This window comes from Mustela nivalis (genome assembly GCF_964662115.1).
Source record: "Mustela nivalis genome assembly, chromosome: 17".
NCBI classification, from domain to species: domain Eukaryota; kingdom Metazoa; phylum Chordata; class Mammalia; order Carnivora; family Mustelidae; genus Mustela; species Mustela nivalis.
In genome coordinates this window covers 26,284,853-26,303,573 of record NC_139036.1, presented here as the reverse complement: position 1 = coordinate 26,303,573, position 18,721 = coordinate 26,284,853, and the positions used below count along the sequence as shown (strand labels likewise).

Below are 18,721 nucleotides of genomic sequence, written 5' to 3'. Positions count from 1 at the left end.
AGTGCTTGGCCTGTTATTGGCACTGGTAATGATATGTTTGTCCATGTTAAGTGTTCTGTAAACTATAAAACATGATGCAAATATAAAACTGTACTTATGTACATTTTGACTGTTCTGAAGTAGTTTATTATAGCAATTCTTTCCCTCAGGCCTAGCCCACATGGAAATTTACAGATTTTTTTTAGTGATGTTCCTTGTTTTAGTGAAAGGAAAGCACTTTTTGGATATCATTTCTATATCTTGGAATAGCAGGATCTGGCACACCAGATTACACCAATGTTAGTCTTCTGTTTCTCTCATCGTTCAGCTGATACCTTCATGAGACTGGTTCGGAGGCATCAAATTCCAGATATTTATTTAGATGGGACCTAAAATATGGAAAGAATAAACCATGTTTTGACCTCTTTGTATAAATGGTCAGAGTTCTCTCTTTTGCTCACGATCCTAGGCAGGATGTAGCCAATCAGATGTGCACCAAGACCAAGGAAGAGTGTGAGAAGCACTATATGAAGCATTTCATCAATAACCCTCTGTTTGCATCTACCCTGCTGAACCTGAAGCAGGCGGAGGAAGCAAAAACTACTGATACAGCCATTCCATTTCATTGTAAGTGCCTCCCTGTATTGCTGAGAGATGCTTAGCTCATCTTCAGGCCCTGTTGCAGGAGCAGATAAACAGTGGTCTGGGCAACTGAAGAGCTTATGGAAGATGGGAGGAGTTGGCATGGCAGTTACTGAGAGTCAGGGCTATAATGGGGCAGGGAACAGTCAGAGTTCCATACCGGAAATCCCAGTGCCCAGAAATGGTGTGTGGTCCCACCCACTCTGAGGCTTAGGAACATACCAGTGTTCGTTAATGCTTTTGTGGATAAGATGTCCAGATTGAACCAAACTTCCATGCTTTGGAGGATTTACGGTTGTAGATACGAATTACTTAAGAGAGTCCAGTATTTGATTCACTATTATTAATCATCCTGGTGTTGAGCCTAAGAAGCAATTTGTTATTTTAGTTCAAAGCAATTTAGTTATTTAGTTTTGGTAGTAATAAGTGAGCCTTTTTTTAATCTCCTGTGGCTAAGGAACTCCTGGGTCTTCTAACAAAACATAACTAAAACCATGATGAATTGTAAATGGACATCTTCCCTGAATGACTCCCAGAGCACAAATAATGAGATAACGAATGTTTTCTTCAGGCCACCCTCCCCTCTCCGCCCCTTTCCTCAGACTCTGTAGAAACAGTTTCAGAGCTGATTAACTTAAAGCCTGATGATACCTATTTGGAAAACACTTTGGATGGTAGCATTTTGTTTTCAAATCCATTAGATCATTTGTTCCTCATAGCAACACAATGATATAGGCAGAAGAAGTGCTTTTGCTTTGTACATGAGGAAACAGATTCAGAAAGGTTAAATTATTTGTGCCTCATGGGACTAGAGAATATTGGAGTTGGGACCCAGTTCCAGCTAACTTCCAAATCCCCTGGGTTTTTTTTTTTTTTTTTTGCTTTTCAGTTGCTTGAGACTTGTAAATTGTTATCAGACGTAAGGGGTAAGGAAACTAAAGCAGACAGGGTACATGCTTATGTTCTCTGTAGTATTAAAGAGAAGATACTTGGTTTTCTTATGTTAAAAAAGCACAAATTAGAAGGAATTTCCCCATTTTATTTAGAGAATTCCCTCAGTCTTAGTTTCCTTTTTAAGAAATCAGTCTGTTTCCATAATACTTTATTTTTCTCACTTTTCTCTTTATAAAAATGTTTTGAATTTTATTTATTCTCTCAGACACTTTTTTTTTCCAAACAAAAATATTTCAGAGTATAAATGAGGACTATTTCTCTGTCACTTTTTCATGCCAGTATTTAATTAACTAAGAACTTAAATTCTTCCAGCTACAGATGACCCTCCGCGACCTACTTTTGACTCCTTGCTTTCTCGGGACATGGCAGGATACATGCCAGCTCGAGCAGATTTCATCGAGGTAGGAGAAACTTGTTTTTGTTTCACATGAGACTCATATCTTTTACCTGTAGGTTCCATACTGCTAAAAGGACATTTTTGAAACACTGTGATTTATAGAGCCTTCGGCAGCCACATTTCCTTCTATTTGAGTGCTTTTTCTCATTCATAGCATTTTCACATATAAAATATAGAAGTTTTCCGTACCAAGAACCTGTTTCTTAAGTTGCAAAGATGTTGGCTCTCACTTCCTCAGTTGATATGGGGTTTCTGCAGTCTGGTTCTCATTCCACCCCTCAGGCATTTCAAAGTTGTACATTCGGTTGGCAAAGTTTTTCCATTAAGGACCAGATAGTAAATATTTTTTGTAGACCGTAAAAAGTCTCCGTTGCAACTAAACTTTACCATTACTGTGCAAAAGTAACATAAATAATGCGTAAACAAACGAACATCCCTGTGCTCCAATAAAGTTTTATTTACAAAAACAAGCAGTGGGCTGAAATCTGTCCATAGGCTGTAGTTTGCTGATCCCTGTTCTGTATTCACAAATACATAAAGCAGGATGAATGTGTATAAAAACTCTATGTTCCTCATTCATCCATGGAGTTAAAAACCATGTGGAAAGTAATTATTAAGTCTCTTGATTTATCATTGGATCCACAATCACAATGCTCCTGGAGATAATTTGAAAGTGTAGCAAACTACAAATAATTTTGACAGCCACAGGCAGGTCGCATTTTGTTTCTGGAAGCTTATACTGTAGAGCTACCCCATAGACAGTGCTCCTGTAAATTGTACTGCGTTGAATATGAACAAATCTACCTATTGAACTATATAAGCAATATCAAATAAATATCAAATAGAACCCTCAAAAGGTAGTGAAAGGTAAATTAATTAATGTTGGCAGTGTTCTTATCAAAATACTTGATGACCTATTCAGAGATTTCTCAGTTTAGATTTTATGAACAAATTACTTTTAATTTTTAGAACACTAAGTTTGGACTCATAACTTTCTCATATTTTTGCTGTCTCTACTGCCTGAAAACCTCTCAAACTTTTTCTGATGATGATCTCTTTCTTACAGTAATATCCTGACCAGGTACTACTCCATTCAGTACTTTTTAACAAGTGTTTGTTCATTTGTTTCTTTTCTGTTTGCTTCTAAAGCATGGCTACTGTGAAGGCATTACTCAAAGCTGATGAATTTGGGGTGGGAATTTTTTTCCCCAAACAGGAGTTTGACAATTATGCAGAATGGGACTTGAGAGACATCGATTTTGTTGAAGATGACTCTGACATTTTACATGGTAAGATTTTATTTTAGCACAGGTTTTTATTGATTGTAAAGCGTGTAGTGACACTGTGTTGGGTGCTAGGAATGAATGAAAGGATGAGTAAAATATGTTTTCTGCTCTTACGGGACTCAAAACCTGGTGGGATAAGTTGTTGCATTTACCTGTTGTTTAATAACAATGAAAAAGGTCATTTGTGATGAGTGTGAGAATGTGGATCATGTAATGGTAGTTGGTATCCCGGTCTTGGACTGTGTGATCTTCCTTTTGGCTGGGGTAAGCCTACACTGAAGCAGTTGGTTGAATGCCTCTCTCTGCCTCCTTAGATAGAAGGGAGTCCGTGCAAATGCCTTGGAACTTCAGTAGCAACTGATGATGCTAGATTTTCATGCTAGATGTTCACCATAATTTGTTAACCCCAAATTTCTCTTAGAAGAGAAATAGAATGGAAGTTCTTCAAGCATTTTTAGACCAAGACTGGGAATTTCTTCTTTCTCAGTACTGTTGAATTCTTGGCGTTTCTGAATTCTCACCTAAGATTAGCCCTCTAAGGATTTATGTCCATTCTTGTGTTATAGCATAAGTAGTTAATGCCAGCAGAGTTCTTACAAGTGGGAGGTTAGACTTTCATTGAATCTCTTGTTTTCCCCCTCTTCCATTTACATTGAACTATCTATTTAAAATAATCCCTGATCACCTTTTGTTTTAGTCTAGAATCGAATGTGATACAATAGGTGAATAATGCCTCCTTGGATTCTCCTGTATTTCCCAAACATTTTTGTTGTTTCTCTAAAACCTGTATCCCAGGCAGGAAAAGCATGTAGAATTCTTGTGGAATTGTAAGTCAAGTTTCTATATTGCATTAACTGATATTCTGTCACTAAGAAGGGCACTTGATTCTTCTCTCCTTATAAGCGCTCTTTAGGTATTTGTTACACCAGATAGGGGACTGAGAAAGAGTCCTCATTAAAATTTTACCTTTAGGATTTTCTGTCGAAATATTTCTTGAGCCGTTTTCTTCACAAAATTTCATTCCTCCCCTTTTCTCCCACACAACTTTAAGGAAAGTGGAAGTGACGCAGATGCTACTAAAAGAGGAAAGCTTGAAAGCAAACTACTTGAGCATTCACTAGATAGACTATATATGTTCAGTTTTCCACATCAGCCTCCTCTTTTCCAGCCCAGTAACTCACATGCTGGTCCTTCTCCCCTCTGAGGGCAGTTCCTTGACTGCAGTGTGCGGATTGCTGCTTGGTATCTGTCAGCGTGCGGATTGCTGCTTGGTATCTGTCAGCACACCAGCTTTAATTAAAATGCTATTGTTTCCCGACTTGTAACGTTCTTATTCAGAATTCAAAAAGAAAAAAAAGTAGCTCCATAAATATCACCCTTTTAGATACTGTTCGAAAGTACCAACTTTCAAAAGTCAGGATTTTTCATGTCAGTAATGGCTCCCAGCCATGTCAGCGACTTGCCGAAATCACTTCTTCCCAAGGTCTTCATCCCTCAGTCTCAACATTATCAAGAAAACGGTGGTAATGGTTGATATTTTATTTCACTCTTCATTCTTTGTAGAAGCAAGAGTTGCAGTTTTTTCTGGTACACTATGGTCCTTTTTGTAACTAAGTAGGAACAACAGGAAAAAATCAGAAAGAAGCTATTGATTAGCAGTTTTTGTTTCACTTTTGTTTCAAACCTAGACCATACTTCAGTTTGTGTGCTTCCTACAATTTATACAGCCTTGTAAGTTGCTTGATTCTAGTTTGAACTAGAATCAAGCATCAGTTACTGTTACAGCAAGCAGCTTTAACAGAATGTGAATAGTAAGCCCTGCCTTCCTTTTCCCTCCCAGTCTTAGTGGCAGACTGTAAGATGTTCAGGTGGGTGCTTTTTAAAAGATGTTAACATTTGCAAGAGATATCACCATGCTTGAGATCAAAGGGCTGACTTGCTGGTGCCACAAAAGGAGGCTTTGTTATGGTCTAGAGTTCTTATGTAGCTCTTCCTCATGGCATGACCCACTGTCCAGTGTGCCACGTGTATGGTCCCTGAGCTGAGCACTTTCTCCCAGAATACTCAGTGAGGGGGAGGGCCTGGGAGCCCACTCCCAGTGGCAAGAATTTTTCTTGCCAGAGATGCTCAGGAAGGAATGAGAAGGAGCTTTCTGAGCACACCTAGAACAGAGAGGGACACATATTTTATGCAAATTAGGACACTGATTCTACTTCAGGCTTCTGAGTCACTGTGTGATCTTGGGTAAGTCCTTGCAGTCTTGCTTGCTGGTTTGTTTTGTTTTGTTTTTTCCTGTGTGTGTCCACTGCCAGTAGAAGGGGTTGATTAGTCAGAATGTGAGTGTCTCCAATGAAAGATGATATGTAATTGAGATTGGTGTTATTACCATTCCATTACACCATTATACTCTTAATATTACTGGGTGTTAATAACATTCCTTTTATGTTCCCTCACTTTATAGAACTACTGCAAGGAAACAAAGTCTTTGGCTGGGTTTTATATTCTGTCCTAGGGCTGAAGCCACCAAGCTCTTTTCCTCACCCAAAAGTTTTGCTATGATTCATGGAATTTGTCTAATATGAGGGGTTTGAATGGTCCATTATAGAGGCCTGGGATACAATGGAGGGATAATTGATTGCATTCCAGCCATACTAGAGGCTTCCAGAATGGGCCTGGAAAGGATATTGCAAGTGAAGCAGTGTCTGAGGAAGAAAATAAGGAAGTTCTGGGATCCTTAAATGACACACTGTGTATTTATTGAAATAAGCAGAAATTACTGGTTCAGAAAGAGTGATGCAGAAGACTCTTGTGTCCTGGTATATTTGGGATCTCAGTGTAGATGCACAGTGGTGTTCCTTTTTCCTGTGGGCCATCCCTCCCCAATGTGCTCTCATTTGGGAGAATCGCTTGTAGATTTGTGGGATCCCTTTTCCCAGAGTTTCACAGGTTCTGAAACCCTGAGAATAGCATTTTCTAATCATCACTGTCCTATAACCTAGGCAAGCAACAGGCGTTTTGTGCTCCTTCCTGTGTGTTGGGTTGGTGTTTTCAACGCTTCATGGGGTTGCCCATTAGGACAGATTACTCTTCCTCTATTTGGAAAGCTAATTTCAGCACAATTTCTTGGCCAGTCATGGATACTCCCCCACCTTTTTTTTTTTCTTTTTCTTTTTCTTTTTAAACTTCTTTGGCTCATATTGTCAGCCTTTAGATGATTGAATGGTTAGTAGACAAGAGGTCCGGCGTTGTTACTGTGTATACTTAGCTACCCATTGGCAATAGTCTTCCCTGTAAAGGCATGTAAAGCATGTAAAGTTTTATGCTTAGGACATTTTATTTATTTTTCAAGATTTTATTTATTTATTTGACAGAGATCACAAGTAGGCAGAGGCAGGCAGAGAGAGAGCGGGGAAGCAGGCTCCCTGCGGAGCAGAGAGCCCGATGCGGGGCTTGATTCCGGGACCCTGGGATCGTGACCTGAGCTGAAGGCAGAGGCTTTAACCCACTGAGCCACCCAGGCACCCCTGCTTAGGACATTTTAGACATAAATGCTATTAGTAATAGTAGCTGATACTTACAGCCCTTACTATTTGCCAGGTACCATTCTATGCCCTTCACACATGTGACCTCATTTATTCCTCACAGAACTCTTTGAGCTCGGCATTATTATCATCATCATCATCATCCATCTCCACATTTTATAGATGAGGAAACTGAAAAATGGAAATATCAAGTACCTTGCCTAAGGTCATATAACCTGCTAGTGACAGAGCTGTCTCTGGGATCTGTGTTGTTAATATTGCACAATATCGATCATCTTTACAGTCTTGCATTTTTACTGCTGGGTTTTTTGGTGTGTTTATGAGATGTCACGTATGTTATCCTCTACAGCTTAAGCACACTGCGAGAAGTAGGGGTAGATATTTTCCCATTTTTCATTCAGGGAAGCACACAGAGGGCTTAAGTGACTATGGGTTGCTACTTGCTAACTTTAACCATTAGGTCACATCATCATCTCTCCTTCCCAGAATTAATTGTGTACATCTTGACCAAAAGCTTTTGGGAGAAATGACTTTTAAAAAGCTTTGCTTCTGGGGAATACCTGAGTCACAGGTTTGTGCTTGTGTGTTTGCAGTAGAGGGTTTGATTGGCTTCCCTGCAGTTAAGGTCTCTGAGTTAGTTGGTTTTCTTGCCAAGCGAGCAGTAAGTGCCTTCTGTCAGGAAAACAGAGACATGTTGCCAGCTATTTTGAACAATGTTAGAAATACACTGCAGTGGGAAGGAACTGCCTCTGACTTCTGCCCACTTCTTGAAATATTTTAAGGCCAGCCGTTTAGAAACTTTGTGATTAGTCCCCAGTGTAATCACACGGAGACAATTCTCCCCACTGAAGCTGAGATTTCAGGAGTGAATAGGTTATGGGTGGTTTTGGTTTGTTTGTTTTTAATGATTTCTGGTTCTTTGTTTGCCGGCTTTCCTGGAACTTCCAGTCACTTTAAGTAGAATGTGAGCCAGTGATTCTCGTTCTTTCAGTGTCTGCCTTCTCATTTCTGTTCTGCCTGCTGTGCTGTGGTCCTCCCTGGGTTATTCATGCAGTTAAGATTTTATAATCAGTTGCTGCTATCTGAGTGTGCTTTATAAAGAAAAGAGACAGCTTCAAATATGCATTTTCCTCTGGGAGAATTCCAGTTCTTCCATTTGTTTCTGTGTGTGACTTTCCTTCCCTTTGTTCTCCAGAGCCAGTTGCACAGTTCAGACTATTGAAATGATCAAGCAGTGGAACCAGTATTTATTGATTTTTTTTTTTTTGTAGTCTCTTCAGTTTTTTTTTTTTTTTCTTGTGTGAAGTCATTCCCACAAAAATCTCAGGAAACAACCTGATAAGTTAATATCTTAGAAAAATTACAGAAATACGTTTTAGAATTAGCAGTAATTTCCACTGGATCTGCAAGTCATTTCTTTCCCCCTGTTGAACTCATCTTGTTATTGGATAGGTAAATAAGATATGAAACCCACAAAGAGCTTGGAACATGATAAGTACTCAGCTTGTATTAGCTGTTTATGTAGTTCCCCCCACCCTTCTTTTTTGGCTTCTCCTGCCTTGAACTGTTGACTACCTAATTCTGTTACTCATCTGAAATAGAATTAGAGTCCACTGTAAAACTTGTGTTTGGTTAGAGACATATCCTCTCCCCCCTGTTCGTACCTGCCTGTCCCACCACACAGACATTTCAAGTGTATCTCCACCAGCACAGCAATCTAGAGCTTATCATCCCACAGCAGGGTATTAGAAAGCAGTGGGGGCATTTCATGGTACCTGGGCTTTTCTATGGAACAAACCCATACATCCAGAAAGCACTGACTTGGGATGTCTGGGTGGCTCAGTCGGTTGGGCTGCTATCTTCGGCTACGGTCATGATCCCAGGGTTCTGGGATCGAGTCCCACATCAGGCTCCTTGCCCCACAGGGAGCCTGCTTCTCTCCACTTCTGCCTGCTTGTGCGTGCTCTCTCTCTCTCTGACAAATAAATAAACTTTAAAAAAAAAAAAAAAAAAAAGAAAGCACTGACTTATAGAAAGCGTTCTGCTACCTAAAAAAAATGTTTGAAAACTGTTGTCTTAAATCTTGAACCTGATATTCTTGAATTATTTTTAGTTGTGGACAGTTGTGAGGAAAAATAAAGCAGTGTTGTTTAAATTTTTGAACTTACTGGATTGCCTGGGTGGCTCAGCCAGTTAGGTGTCTGTCTTCGGCTCAAGTCATGATCCCAGGGTCCTGGGATCAAGTCCCACATTGGGCTTCTTGCTCAGCGGGAAGCCTGCTTCTTCCTCTCCTGCTCCCCCCTGCTTGTGTGCTCTGTATCTCTCTCATTATTAATGACTTAATAAAAATGAATTGTATTTATTTATTTGAGAGAGAGAGCAATAGTGAGAGAGCAGGAGTAGGGGGTGGGGAGAGGGAGAACCAGGCTCCCTGCTGAGCAAGAAGCCCCCCACTTAAACCTGGGACCCCAGGATCATGACCTGAAATGAAGGCAGATACTTAACTGGCTGAGCCACCCAGGTACCCCTAAATTAATAAAATTTGGAATTTACTAGAAATGAACAAAGAAAACCTATAGTGACTAATACTTTTTCCTTTATACTTAAACTTTAAAAAATAATGCGTCCATTTACCTCTTCAATTCGTTCAGTTAGAATTTATATTATTTTTATCTCAGATTCAAGGCAGAATGGCCTAGATTAAGTATTCCTGGTCATTTCCCAGGGATTGAAGTTACATCATATATAGTGCATCTGCTGCTCATAGCCCTGCGTGTTAGGTTTTAGTGTTCCTTCCTTCTAATCTGAGACTATCCTGAGGGCAGGTGGCAGTGAGATGCACAGTAATGAGACAGCATGGAGTGTCCAGAATTTATTTCTATCATCTTGTCAGTGATACCATACTGATAGTGCCTCAGAGTTGTATGTTGCTCAAGTTCTGTTGCTTTTATATAGCAAAAGAAATTTATGATTGTAATGAGCGATTGTGTACTGTTCTCTTACTTGATAGGTTGCATTTTTTTTCCTGCCTTAAAATCTAGTTTCAGGAAGCAAAAGTGTGGGTTTCAAACTGTTCCATGGTGGTACCCTCAGGCAATACTACTGGGAAAGGTAGCTGGAGGTAGAATGGAGAGAAGAGGTTCAGCTAAAGCAGATCTAACTTGTCTATTTCAAATAAGAACCTATTTGAAAATAACGTTTGAAAGTTACTATAGGAGAACATGCAAATCTGTGTTGACTCATTGCCCCCATGGGTTAAACTTAAATTTGTATCTCACATCCTTCTTTTTTTTTTTTTTTTTTTAAGATTTTATTTACTTGACAGACAGAGATCACAAGTAGGCAGAAAGGCAGGCAGAGAGAGAGAGAGGAGGAAGCAGACTCCCCGTGGAGCAGAGAGCCCGATGTGGGGCTCGATCCCAGGACCCTGGGATCATGACCTGAGCCAAAGCAGAGGCTTTAACCCACTGAGCCACCAAGGTGCCCCTCACATCCTTCTTGTGAGCAATGAGATTATATTGCGTTTTTTGTTTATCAGTATTACAGAGGCTTTAGGCTCTTATTTTGATTCAGTGAAGCTCACTATTTTGGAAGACGTGATTGTCATACAAAATAAAGTCCTTGCACGGTTGGGGTGTTAAATTTTATTACCTAACATCTGAATAACATATTTTAGTTTTTCAAAGGACACATGTCAGGTCATTATGTTGTGCTCTAGAGCTTGTTTCTTCTGTGAATACATTCAGTAATTAAAACAAAACCCGTCAGGGGCGCCTGGGTGGCTCAGTGGGTTAAAGCCTCTGCCTTCGACTGGGGTCATGATCCCAGGGTTCTGGGATCGAGCACAGAGTCAGGCTCCCTGCTTGGCTGTGAGCCTGCTTCCCCCTCTCTCTCTGCCGGCCTCTCTGCCTACTTGTGATCTCTGTCAGTCAAATAAATAAATAAAATCTTTAAAAAAAAAAAACAAAACTCTCAACTTACACAAAGTCTAAGGAAATACGATGTTATTGAATAGTTGCAGAATCTACTGAAATCATAAAATTTTAAGATTCCATCAGAATCCAGGTTGCCTGGGTGGCTCAGTCTGTTGGGCATCTGCCTTTGGCTCAGGTCATGATCCCAGGGTCCTGGGATTGAGCCCCGCATTGGGCTCCCCGCTTGGCCAGGAATCTGCTTTTCTCTCTCCCTCTGCCCCCTTCCCCACTTGTACTCTCTCTCCCTCACTCTCTTTCTCTCAAATGAATAAATAAAATCTTAAAAATATATATATTCCTTCAGAATCCGTGGATTATAGTTAACAACGGTTTGTGTAGCCCAGTGCCAAGTAGTCTTCATAGTTTCTTCTTCTTCTTAATGTTAGGTCTTTATTTCTTAACTTTAGAGGGGCTTCAGATTATAAAAAGCCTGTGGGAGTTGTTTACTTCTGAGGGGTTTTTTTTTTTGGTATTTTTGTTGTTGTTGTTGGTTTTTTGTTGTTGTTGTTTTTTGGTTTTTGTTTTTGTTTTTTTTTTTTTTTAATTTAAACACTCATTTCATTTTTAGTTAAGCAAGATTTCTCTACTCACAGAAAAAGTAAACATGTTGGACAATTTCACTGTCTTTCCTACTCCAAGGCTCTAGAACCAGACTGGGATTTGGATCCCTGTTCTGTACTTAGCAGCTGTGTGAGTGAGGGCAGATTGTTTCATGCGCATGGTGTATAGAGCGTGTGAACGAATGGCAGGAAACAAGACTGGGAAGATAGGGAGACTGAAGGCAATAAGGGGTTTTGTATAATATGCGAGGGTTTGAACTCCCATAAGTGGATGGGAAGCCACTGAAAAATTATCAGCAGGGGAAATACATCATCAGATTATGCTTAAAAACATTACCGTGGTACCATTTGAAGGCTTGAATTGGAATAAGGCCTACCTTATTCCTAGAGTTACTAAAAAAGTACACTCAGTGATCTGGTGAGACAGGATACCCAAGCTGAGGAATAGGATTAGGAACAAAGAGGAAGAGATGAATTCAAGACAGACTGAAGCATTCAGTATAGATAAGATTCACTGACTGACTGGATATGGAGGAAGGGGAGGGAGCGTCAAGCTGATTTTTTCTTCTTCTTTTTTTTTTTTTAAGATTTTATTTATTTGGGGCGCCTGGGTGGCTCAGTGGGTGAAGCCGCTGCCTTCGGCTCAGGTCATGATCTCAGGGTCCTGGGATCGAGTCCCGCATCGGGCTCTCTGCTCGGCGGGGAGCCTGCTTCCCTCTCTCTCTCTCTCTCTGCCTACTTGTGATCTCTCTCTGTCAAATAAATAAATAAAATCTTTAAAAAAAAAAAAAAAAGATTTTATTTATTTGACAGAGACACAGCAAGAGAGGGAACACAAGCACAGGGAGTAGGAGAGGGAGAAGCAGGCTTTCCACTAAGCAGGGAGCCCGATGCGGGGCTTGATCCCAGGACCGTGGGATCATGACCTGAGCTGAAGGCTGACACTTAACAACTGAGCCACTCAGGTGCCTCTTCAGGCTGATTTCTGTCTTGGACAACAGTTTTAGGAAAGAGGTCGAGTACAAGTTTGTAACTGAGGACCATGTGAGTAGAGATAGCCAGGTAGGGTCTGGAGCTTAAAATAAATATGTGGGTTTGAGATTATATATTTTGATAGTACTTGGAAGCATAGGAGTGGATGAGATTACAGGAATAAGGTAAGGGGTAAAAAGAAAGATGAGAACAGAGCCCTGAGGAACTCTGAAGCTGGAAAAATTGGCCAGGGAAAGAAAGAGAACCAGAACTATTGTATTGATGAAACCTTTTGCTGTCTGCGGTTTTTTCCTAATTCCCCGTGTCTTGAACATGAAGCTAAAGCCAGGAAAGGACTGGGACATGGGCAACAAAGCAGAGCATAGCTTTGGGGTTGTTAGGCCAGTTAGTGGAACTTTTCGCTACTGAATGCAAGACCATCCCCTAAATACTTGTTGCTCCCCAACTACACAGTGCTCCTCTGAGAAAATGTCTTTGCTGCCCCTATTTCACTTCAGTCTTTTTTGATAATGTCTCCTGAACTTACTCCTATGAGGTTATAACCCCAGTCAATATTCATTTTTATGACTACTATAATAGATGCAGTTTCTAGCCCGTGTATGACCAAAGTTCAGACTCCCATTATATGAAACCTGGTAATATGCGTAAGAAGGCATGGTCAAAAGAGGTGTTCAGTAGAAAACAGAAATTGTTACCTTTAGGGTAATGCCATATAAATATATACATAGGAAAAAAGATCTCTCTGATTTACTGTCAAAGAAATTTAGTATCCTAGGATATTTTTGTTTCCAAGAGACAAATTGCCTAGACCAGTGAGTATGGAATAGTTAGCAATATGAGGTTCAAAGTTTAAGATAGTTTGGGTAAAAGATTTATTTTTGTCTAGACTTTATATCTGTTTGTGTGTGTTTGTTTGTAGCTCTGAAGATGGCTGTCGTAGATATCTATCATTCCAGGTTAAAGGAGAGACAAAGGCGAAAAAAGTAAGTACAGAAAACCATCCAGCCTTCTTTCAGGTATGGACTATCGACCACATATAGCCACATACTTGCGGCTTGTCTTGTGACCTTGAGAAAGACACTTATCTTCCTTGGTCCTTAATTTTTCCATCTGTCAAATGCAGATAATAATACTTGTCCTTTTTTGTTTTGTTTTTTTTTACTTCCTCTTTTCTTACCCTTTCTTGATGTTATGATGACCATTGATAATATGGGTGCACTGTTTTAAGGAGAAGTCTTATCTAAAAGCATTTCAAAGAAATTCTGAACAAGTTTCAGACAGTCTCAGTTACTCCTGCTTTTTGCAGCAGAACAAAAAACATATATTCAGACTGAGAAATTATGGATCCCAGACCCACTCTAGATTACAAAGACTGTTAACAGTTCAGGGAAGGGTATGCAGGATGTATGAGCATGTGTGTGCATTATCACGGTGTTACAGACTAGAAACACAGTGGCATCACAGTAAAAAGAGAGGAATAGGACTTGGGAGGCACTCTTGTGGGGCCAAGATGTCACCTAAAGTAAAGCGTGCCTAGAGTTAGCTTTGGAGAAGTGCTGGAGAAGATCACTCAGTGGCCCCTGTGAGGGGTGTCATCACTCGTCATGCACACCTGCAGTGTAAGAGCAGAGGCTCCAGACACAACTCTGCATGGTTTACCTAAATACTGTTTTTGCGTAAAACACAGAATTCGAGCTAGATATTATCGTGGAACTCGGGTTGAGGATGCTGTTATGTTGAGGCCCTTGTGTTAAACAGGCACAGTAAAGCGTTCTGTGAATGTACACAGGTACAGTTGTAAATATTGGATGTGTGATCTTGGCGCCCTTTTATGGTTTAGCCGTTTCCCTGAAAAGACTGTTTTCAAATATCAGTTCCCTGAATTGAACAGATTAATTCTTATGACAGACACAGATTCCCCCTTCTGTTTCATTCCAGGGTATCGACATGTTTTCAGTATTTTTGAGTGCTCATTCATTCATCCAGCAAATAGTTACTGGGAGTTATGTTCAAGGGGAGGAAAAATAAATGATCTTTGAAAGCCTAAAATTGTGTTAGCAGACTCACTACCCTCTAGAACTTTGTGGGGAGTGACGTCTTTGAACCTTAGTATTCTTCCTCGTAGTGTTTCAGATGTGTAATAAAAGCTGCATGTGGGAGACATTATTAGATGTGGAACTAATTATAATATACATTATTGTGGTTTTCATCCTAGAATTATAAGAGACCATGGATTAATCAACCTTAGAAAGTTTCAGTGTAAGTATTAGCTGCTTTCTTTATTTTAAAAATTTCTTTCAGCGTTATTAAACAGTATTCAACAAATCATTTATGGCAGTAGTTCTTAATCCAAGTTGTATATTAGCATTCACGTAGGTAGCTTTTTTTTTTTTTTTTTAAATCTCCACACACAGTCCAGGGCTTGAACACATGAACCTGAGATCAGGAGTCACATGCTCTACCAACTGAGCCAGCTTGGTGCACCAGCATATTATATTGGAAGCTTTAAAGAAATTCTGATGGCCTGGGTATCACCCGAGACTAATAAAGTCAGAATCTCTGAGGGTTATTGCAAGAGCATTTTTAGAAAATCTTCAAGGCAATTCCGTTACATTGTGAGAGTTCAGAACCATTAATGTATCATCAGCACTTATATGATAATTCTTTTTTTTTAAGTAGTATAGTAATTGCAGCATGAATATTAATGGATCATTTTCTAGAACTGGGTAGGAACTCTATGTTAACATAACCTTGATCATCAGGTTGTTAAACATTTTTATGGGAAAAGCAACCATTATTTTGCATAAGACATCTAGTATTGTATGATAGTAAAACTATAATGACTTCTAAGTGAATACACACTTTGACCTTACTATTTTAAATATTGGAGATACCTGGGCTGAGCAGAAAAAGGCCCTGTACTTTTTCTTCTTCTGTGATGTAGAGTTTATTCAGCAAATAAGAATGATAGTCTCAATGATTACAGTATTTATATAGAAATGTTACAATACTTGTATGTCACATGTGCTTCTCATCCTAGTTGATAGAAACTTATAGAGCTTGACACTCTGCCATTGTAGGGTTCATTTCAGCCAGTCACCGGTTAAGTGTTTTTTTAATACAGTTATGATCATAAATAAGTATGTTACATCTTTTTTTCACTTTCTGATACTCTTTTTCAAGTGATTGTGGTGTTTTGAAGATGTACCTCTTAATAATTATGTAATATGTTGTGTGTATGTAAATAAGTATATAATATGCTAAACTTTTATTATTATTTACTTATTTTTAATTTTTTGAATCATTATAATCCTGTGATGAGTTTATGAATAAATCTTTATATATATTTAGAATTTTTTTAAGGTAGGTTCCCAGAAGTGGACTTAATAGGTCAAAGAATGTGATCATTAAAAATGCTTGACCTGCACTGCCAGATTGTTTTCCAAAAGATAATTGTATAAATTTACATTCCTTCTAGCAATGGATGATATTGCTTGTTTAACCTCATCCTTCACTTAGGACTGTGGGTTTGCAAAAATAACTTAGGATCAGATTTCCATTGCCCTTTCTATAGACAATTATTGGTCATATTCTGGTAGCCACAGTAGTGGGTTCCTGTGTCTGAATGCTTGGGCTTTCAGTAATTGGTCAGTAGCGTTTTGACCTTTACTCATAGTAGATCCTGACTCATATAAATTCTGTTCTCAGCTGGTAAACAGAGTGAGTTTAGCCTGATTACTTTAATTGTATTTTGTGTGTAAGAGCTGAGAGGAGGCCCTGTTGCTTCACAGTGTTGTGCCAGAGGTTTCAATTGCCATTATACTGAGTGTATGTGACCTTAATATTGTAGGCAGAGGGGTTTTTTACACCAAATTCAAAGTTTTTACTCCTAATTCTTCTATACTATCCATGTAGGGTGTTTTTGTTTTGTTTTGGTTTGGGGGTGGGGGCTGGTAGCGAAAATAATCCGTCTGTGGCTGCCCGTCAAGTTAGCACCTGGAATTTGTGGATAAGAATGTCTCCCTCAAGGGAGGAGATTGAGCTGAGGAGATGACTTAATCTAAATAACTGTCATAATGCAAAGCTTGTATCTATATTCCAGAAGTGAGCAGAGCTGGCTTAGTTACTTTAGCTCATGTACTCACCTAGTTTCAGCCTAGTCCATCTGACTGAAATGACCAAGTAGCAGTTCTGGCTACTCCAGCCTACCATGTACTGTTGGCAGGTTTTACTCCTTATCTTCTTTGCCGATGCCACTAATTTTTTTTTTTTCTACTAAAAAGTAGAAATTGGGTCGTTAGTAATCCTCAGAGTTATTGACTGTGGCTACCCTGTGTATGTGACCATTTAGATGGATGATAGTTATCCAAATATAACTCCATTAGTAGTAAATTTAGTTGTGATACTTAGTTTGGAGGAAGGCAAAATGGCCCTGATAGAGAGTGAAGAAGTAAATACCTCACTTGAGGCTCTGTTGGTAGGGACATTTCTCATGGGGCATGAAAGCTATCACACATTTTTTTCTAGGCTAGTCTACCTCTTCTAGATGGATTATTGTGTCTGCATTTTCCTTGTTTTCCTGCAGAAGTTAATACTAGAAATTTTGCCCAACATTGTTCCTAAGAATACATGATCTGCCTTTAATCATCTCTCCCATTACTGCCAACAGTCCCTGCCCCTGTACAGATGACGAGCCTTGAGGTGTGGAGGTGATGATATTATCATCACCAGCGTGCTTGGTGATGCAGACGGTCTTCCGTTCTCCAGGGAGAACAACATCCTATGTGATAGTCACTGTGATGCTCTTATCTTTAGGATTAGTGTTTTGCATTCTTGGCTTTCCTGTTTGCTTCCTGTCATGGGTAAATCAGTCATGTGAGGTTAGGAATGGTTCCTTCCAATTAACTTCTTATAAAAGAAGCGTAGAGAACTTAAGAGATTTTTATATTCTCTATGGCATGGTTGTGCTTTGTTTTCACTGTAGTAATGGAACGGCGGTATCCCAAGGAAGTCCAAGACCTTTATGAAACAATGAGGCGATTTGCGAGGATAGTGGGGCCAGTGGAGCACGACAAGTTCATTGAAAGCCATGCACGTAGGTTCTTTTTAAGCCTTGCGCAAGTATTTGTGTGTGTGTGTGTGTTCATGTAAATAGGAAGGATAATGGTATGTTTTAGGTAAGGTTCTATAAATAAATAAATGGGTATTTTTATCTTTTGTTCCCCTTTATTACAATGAACTAAATTTGGGACTTTGGGGGTGGACAGAAGAGGCTAAAAAGGCTAGTAGCTTTCTTTTTTCCCACCAAAGCAGTAGTTTAGTAGTTTCTTCCCCCACTTTATATGTAAATTATAGGAGTTTTCAAATATATACAAAGATGGAGATGATAGTATAATGAACCCCATGTATCCATCACCCAGCTTCATCAATTAACACATAGCCAATCCTATTTCATTTTTATCACCCCCTCTTCTCTCACCCTCAGCTGGATTATTTTGAAGCAAATCCCAGATATCAGATAATTTTGTTAATAAATATTTTAGTATTAAAACTAGTTTTTAAGGGCGCCTGGGTGGCTCAGTGGGTTAAGCCGCTGCCTTCGGCTCAGGTCATGATCTCAGGGTCCTGGGATCGAGTCCCGCATCGGGCTCTCTGCTCAGCAGGGAGCCTGCTTCCTCCTCTCTTTCTCTCTGCCTGCCTCTCTGCCTACTTGTGGTCTCTCTCTGTCAAATATATAAATAAAATCTTTTAAAAAAATAAAATAAAAAAATAAAATGGGGACAGAGTTGGATGACTCATGGAGATAGTACTTCCATCATTCTCTCTTTTTTTATATTTTAATTTTTTTTAAAAAAAAGATTTGATATATTCATTTGAGAGAGAGAATGCACAAGCAGTGGGGAGGGGCAGAGGGAGAGGGAAAAGCAGACTCCCTGATGAGTTAGGAACCTGATGTGGGGCTCAATTCCAGGACCTGGAGATCATGACCTGAGCCGAAGGCAGAAGCTCAACCATCTGAGCCACCCAGGTGCCCCCATCATTCTCTCTCTCTCTCTCTCTCTCTCTTTTTAAATATGTATATTTTTAATTCCTTAAAGAGTTAAGGAATTAAATTCAAGCCCCCACAGTGTGGGGCTTGAACTCACGACCCCACAATCAAGAGTCCCATGCTCTATGGACCAAGCCAGCCAGGCTCCCCAGTACTTCCACCATTCTTTTGCCTGGCTTTCTGAGAGACCTCTACCCAGTTACCATTTAATTTTTCACAACAAAAAAATTGAAGTTGTTAAGGCCTACACTTTACGGTAAGCTGGACTGGGTAGCTTAAGCTACACCTTTCATCACAAGTTTTATGTACTTGACCCTCAAATTTAGTTCTGGGAAAATGCTTTAC

The 18,721-nt window shown here is 39.6% G+C and overlaps 1 protein-coding gene and 1 long non-coding RNA gene across 5 annotated transcripts in view; one reads left to right on the top strand and one right to left on the bottom strand.

Annotated features, from left to right (window-relative positions):
• TADA2A (transcriptional adaptor 2A) overlaps positions 1–18,721 on the top strand; it is a 50,352-nt gene that overhangs the window by 22,096 nt on the left and 9,535 nt on the right. For both annotated transcript variants that reach the window (XM_082707452.1, XM_082707453.1), the window contains exons 6-11: positions 449–606; positions 1,888–1,976; positions 3,189–3,261; positions 13,247–13,310; positions 14,543–14,586; positions 17,312–17,422. In XM_082707452.1, the coding sequence (XP_082563578.1) occupies positions 449–606; positions 1,888–1,976; positions 3,189–3,261; positions 13,247–13,310; positions 14,543–14,586; positions 17,312–17,422 (539 nt within the window). The remainder of the gene's footprint in view (positions 1–448; positions 607–1,887; positions 1,977–3,188; positions 3,262–13,246; positions 13,311–14,542; positions 14,587–17,311; positions 17,423–18,721) is intronic.
• LOC309851787 overlaps positions 13,467–18,721 on the bottom strand; it is a 26,258-nt gene continuing 21,003 nt past the window's right edge. For all 3 annotated transcript variants that reach the window (XR_014304929.1, XR_014304930.1, XR_014304931.1), the window contains one exon: positions 13,467–13,545. This is a non-coding gene — a long non-coding RNA (uncharacterized lncRNA). The remainder of the gene's footprint in view (positions 13,546–18,721) is intronic.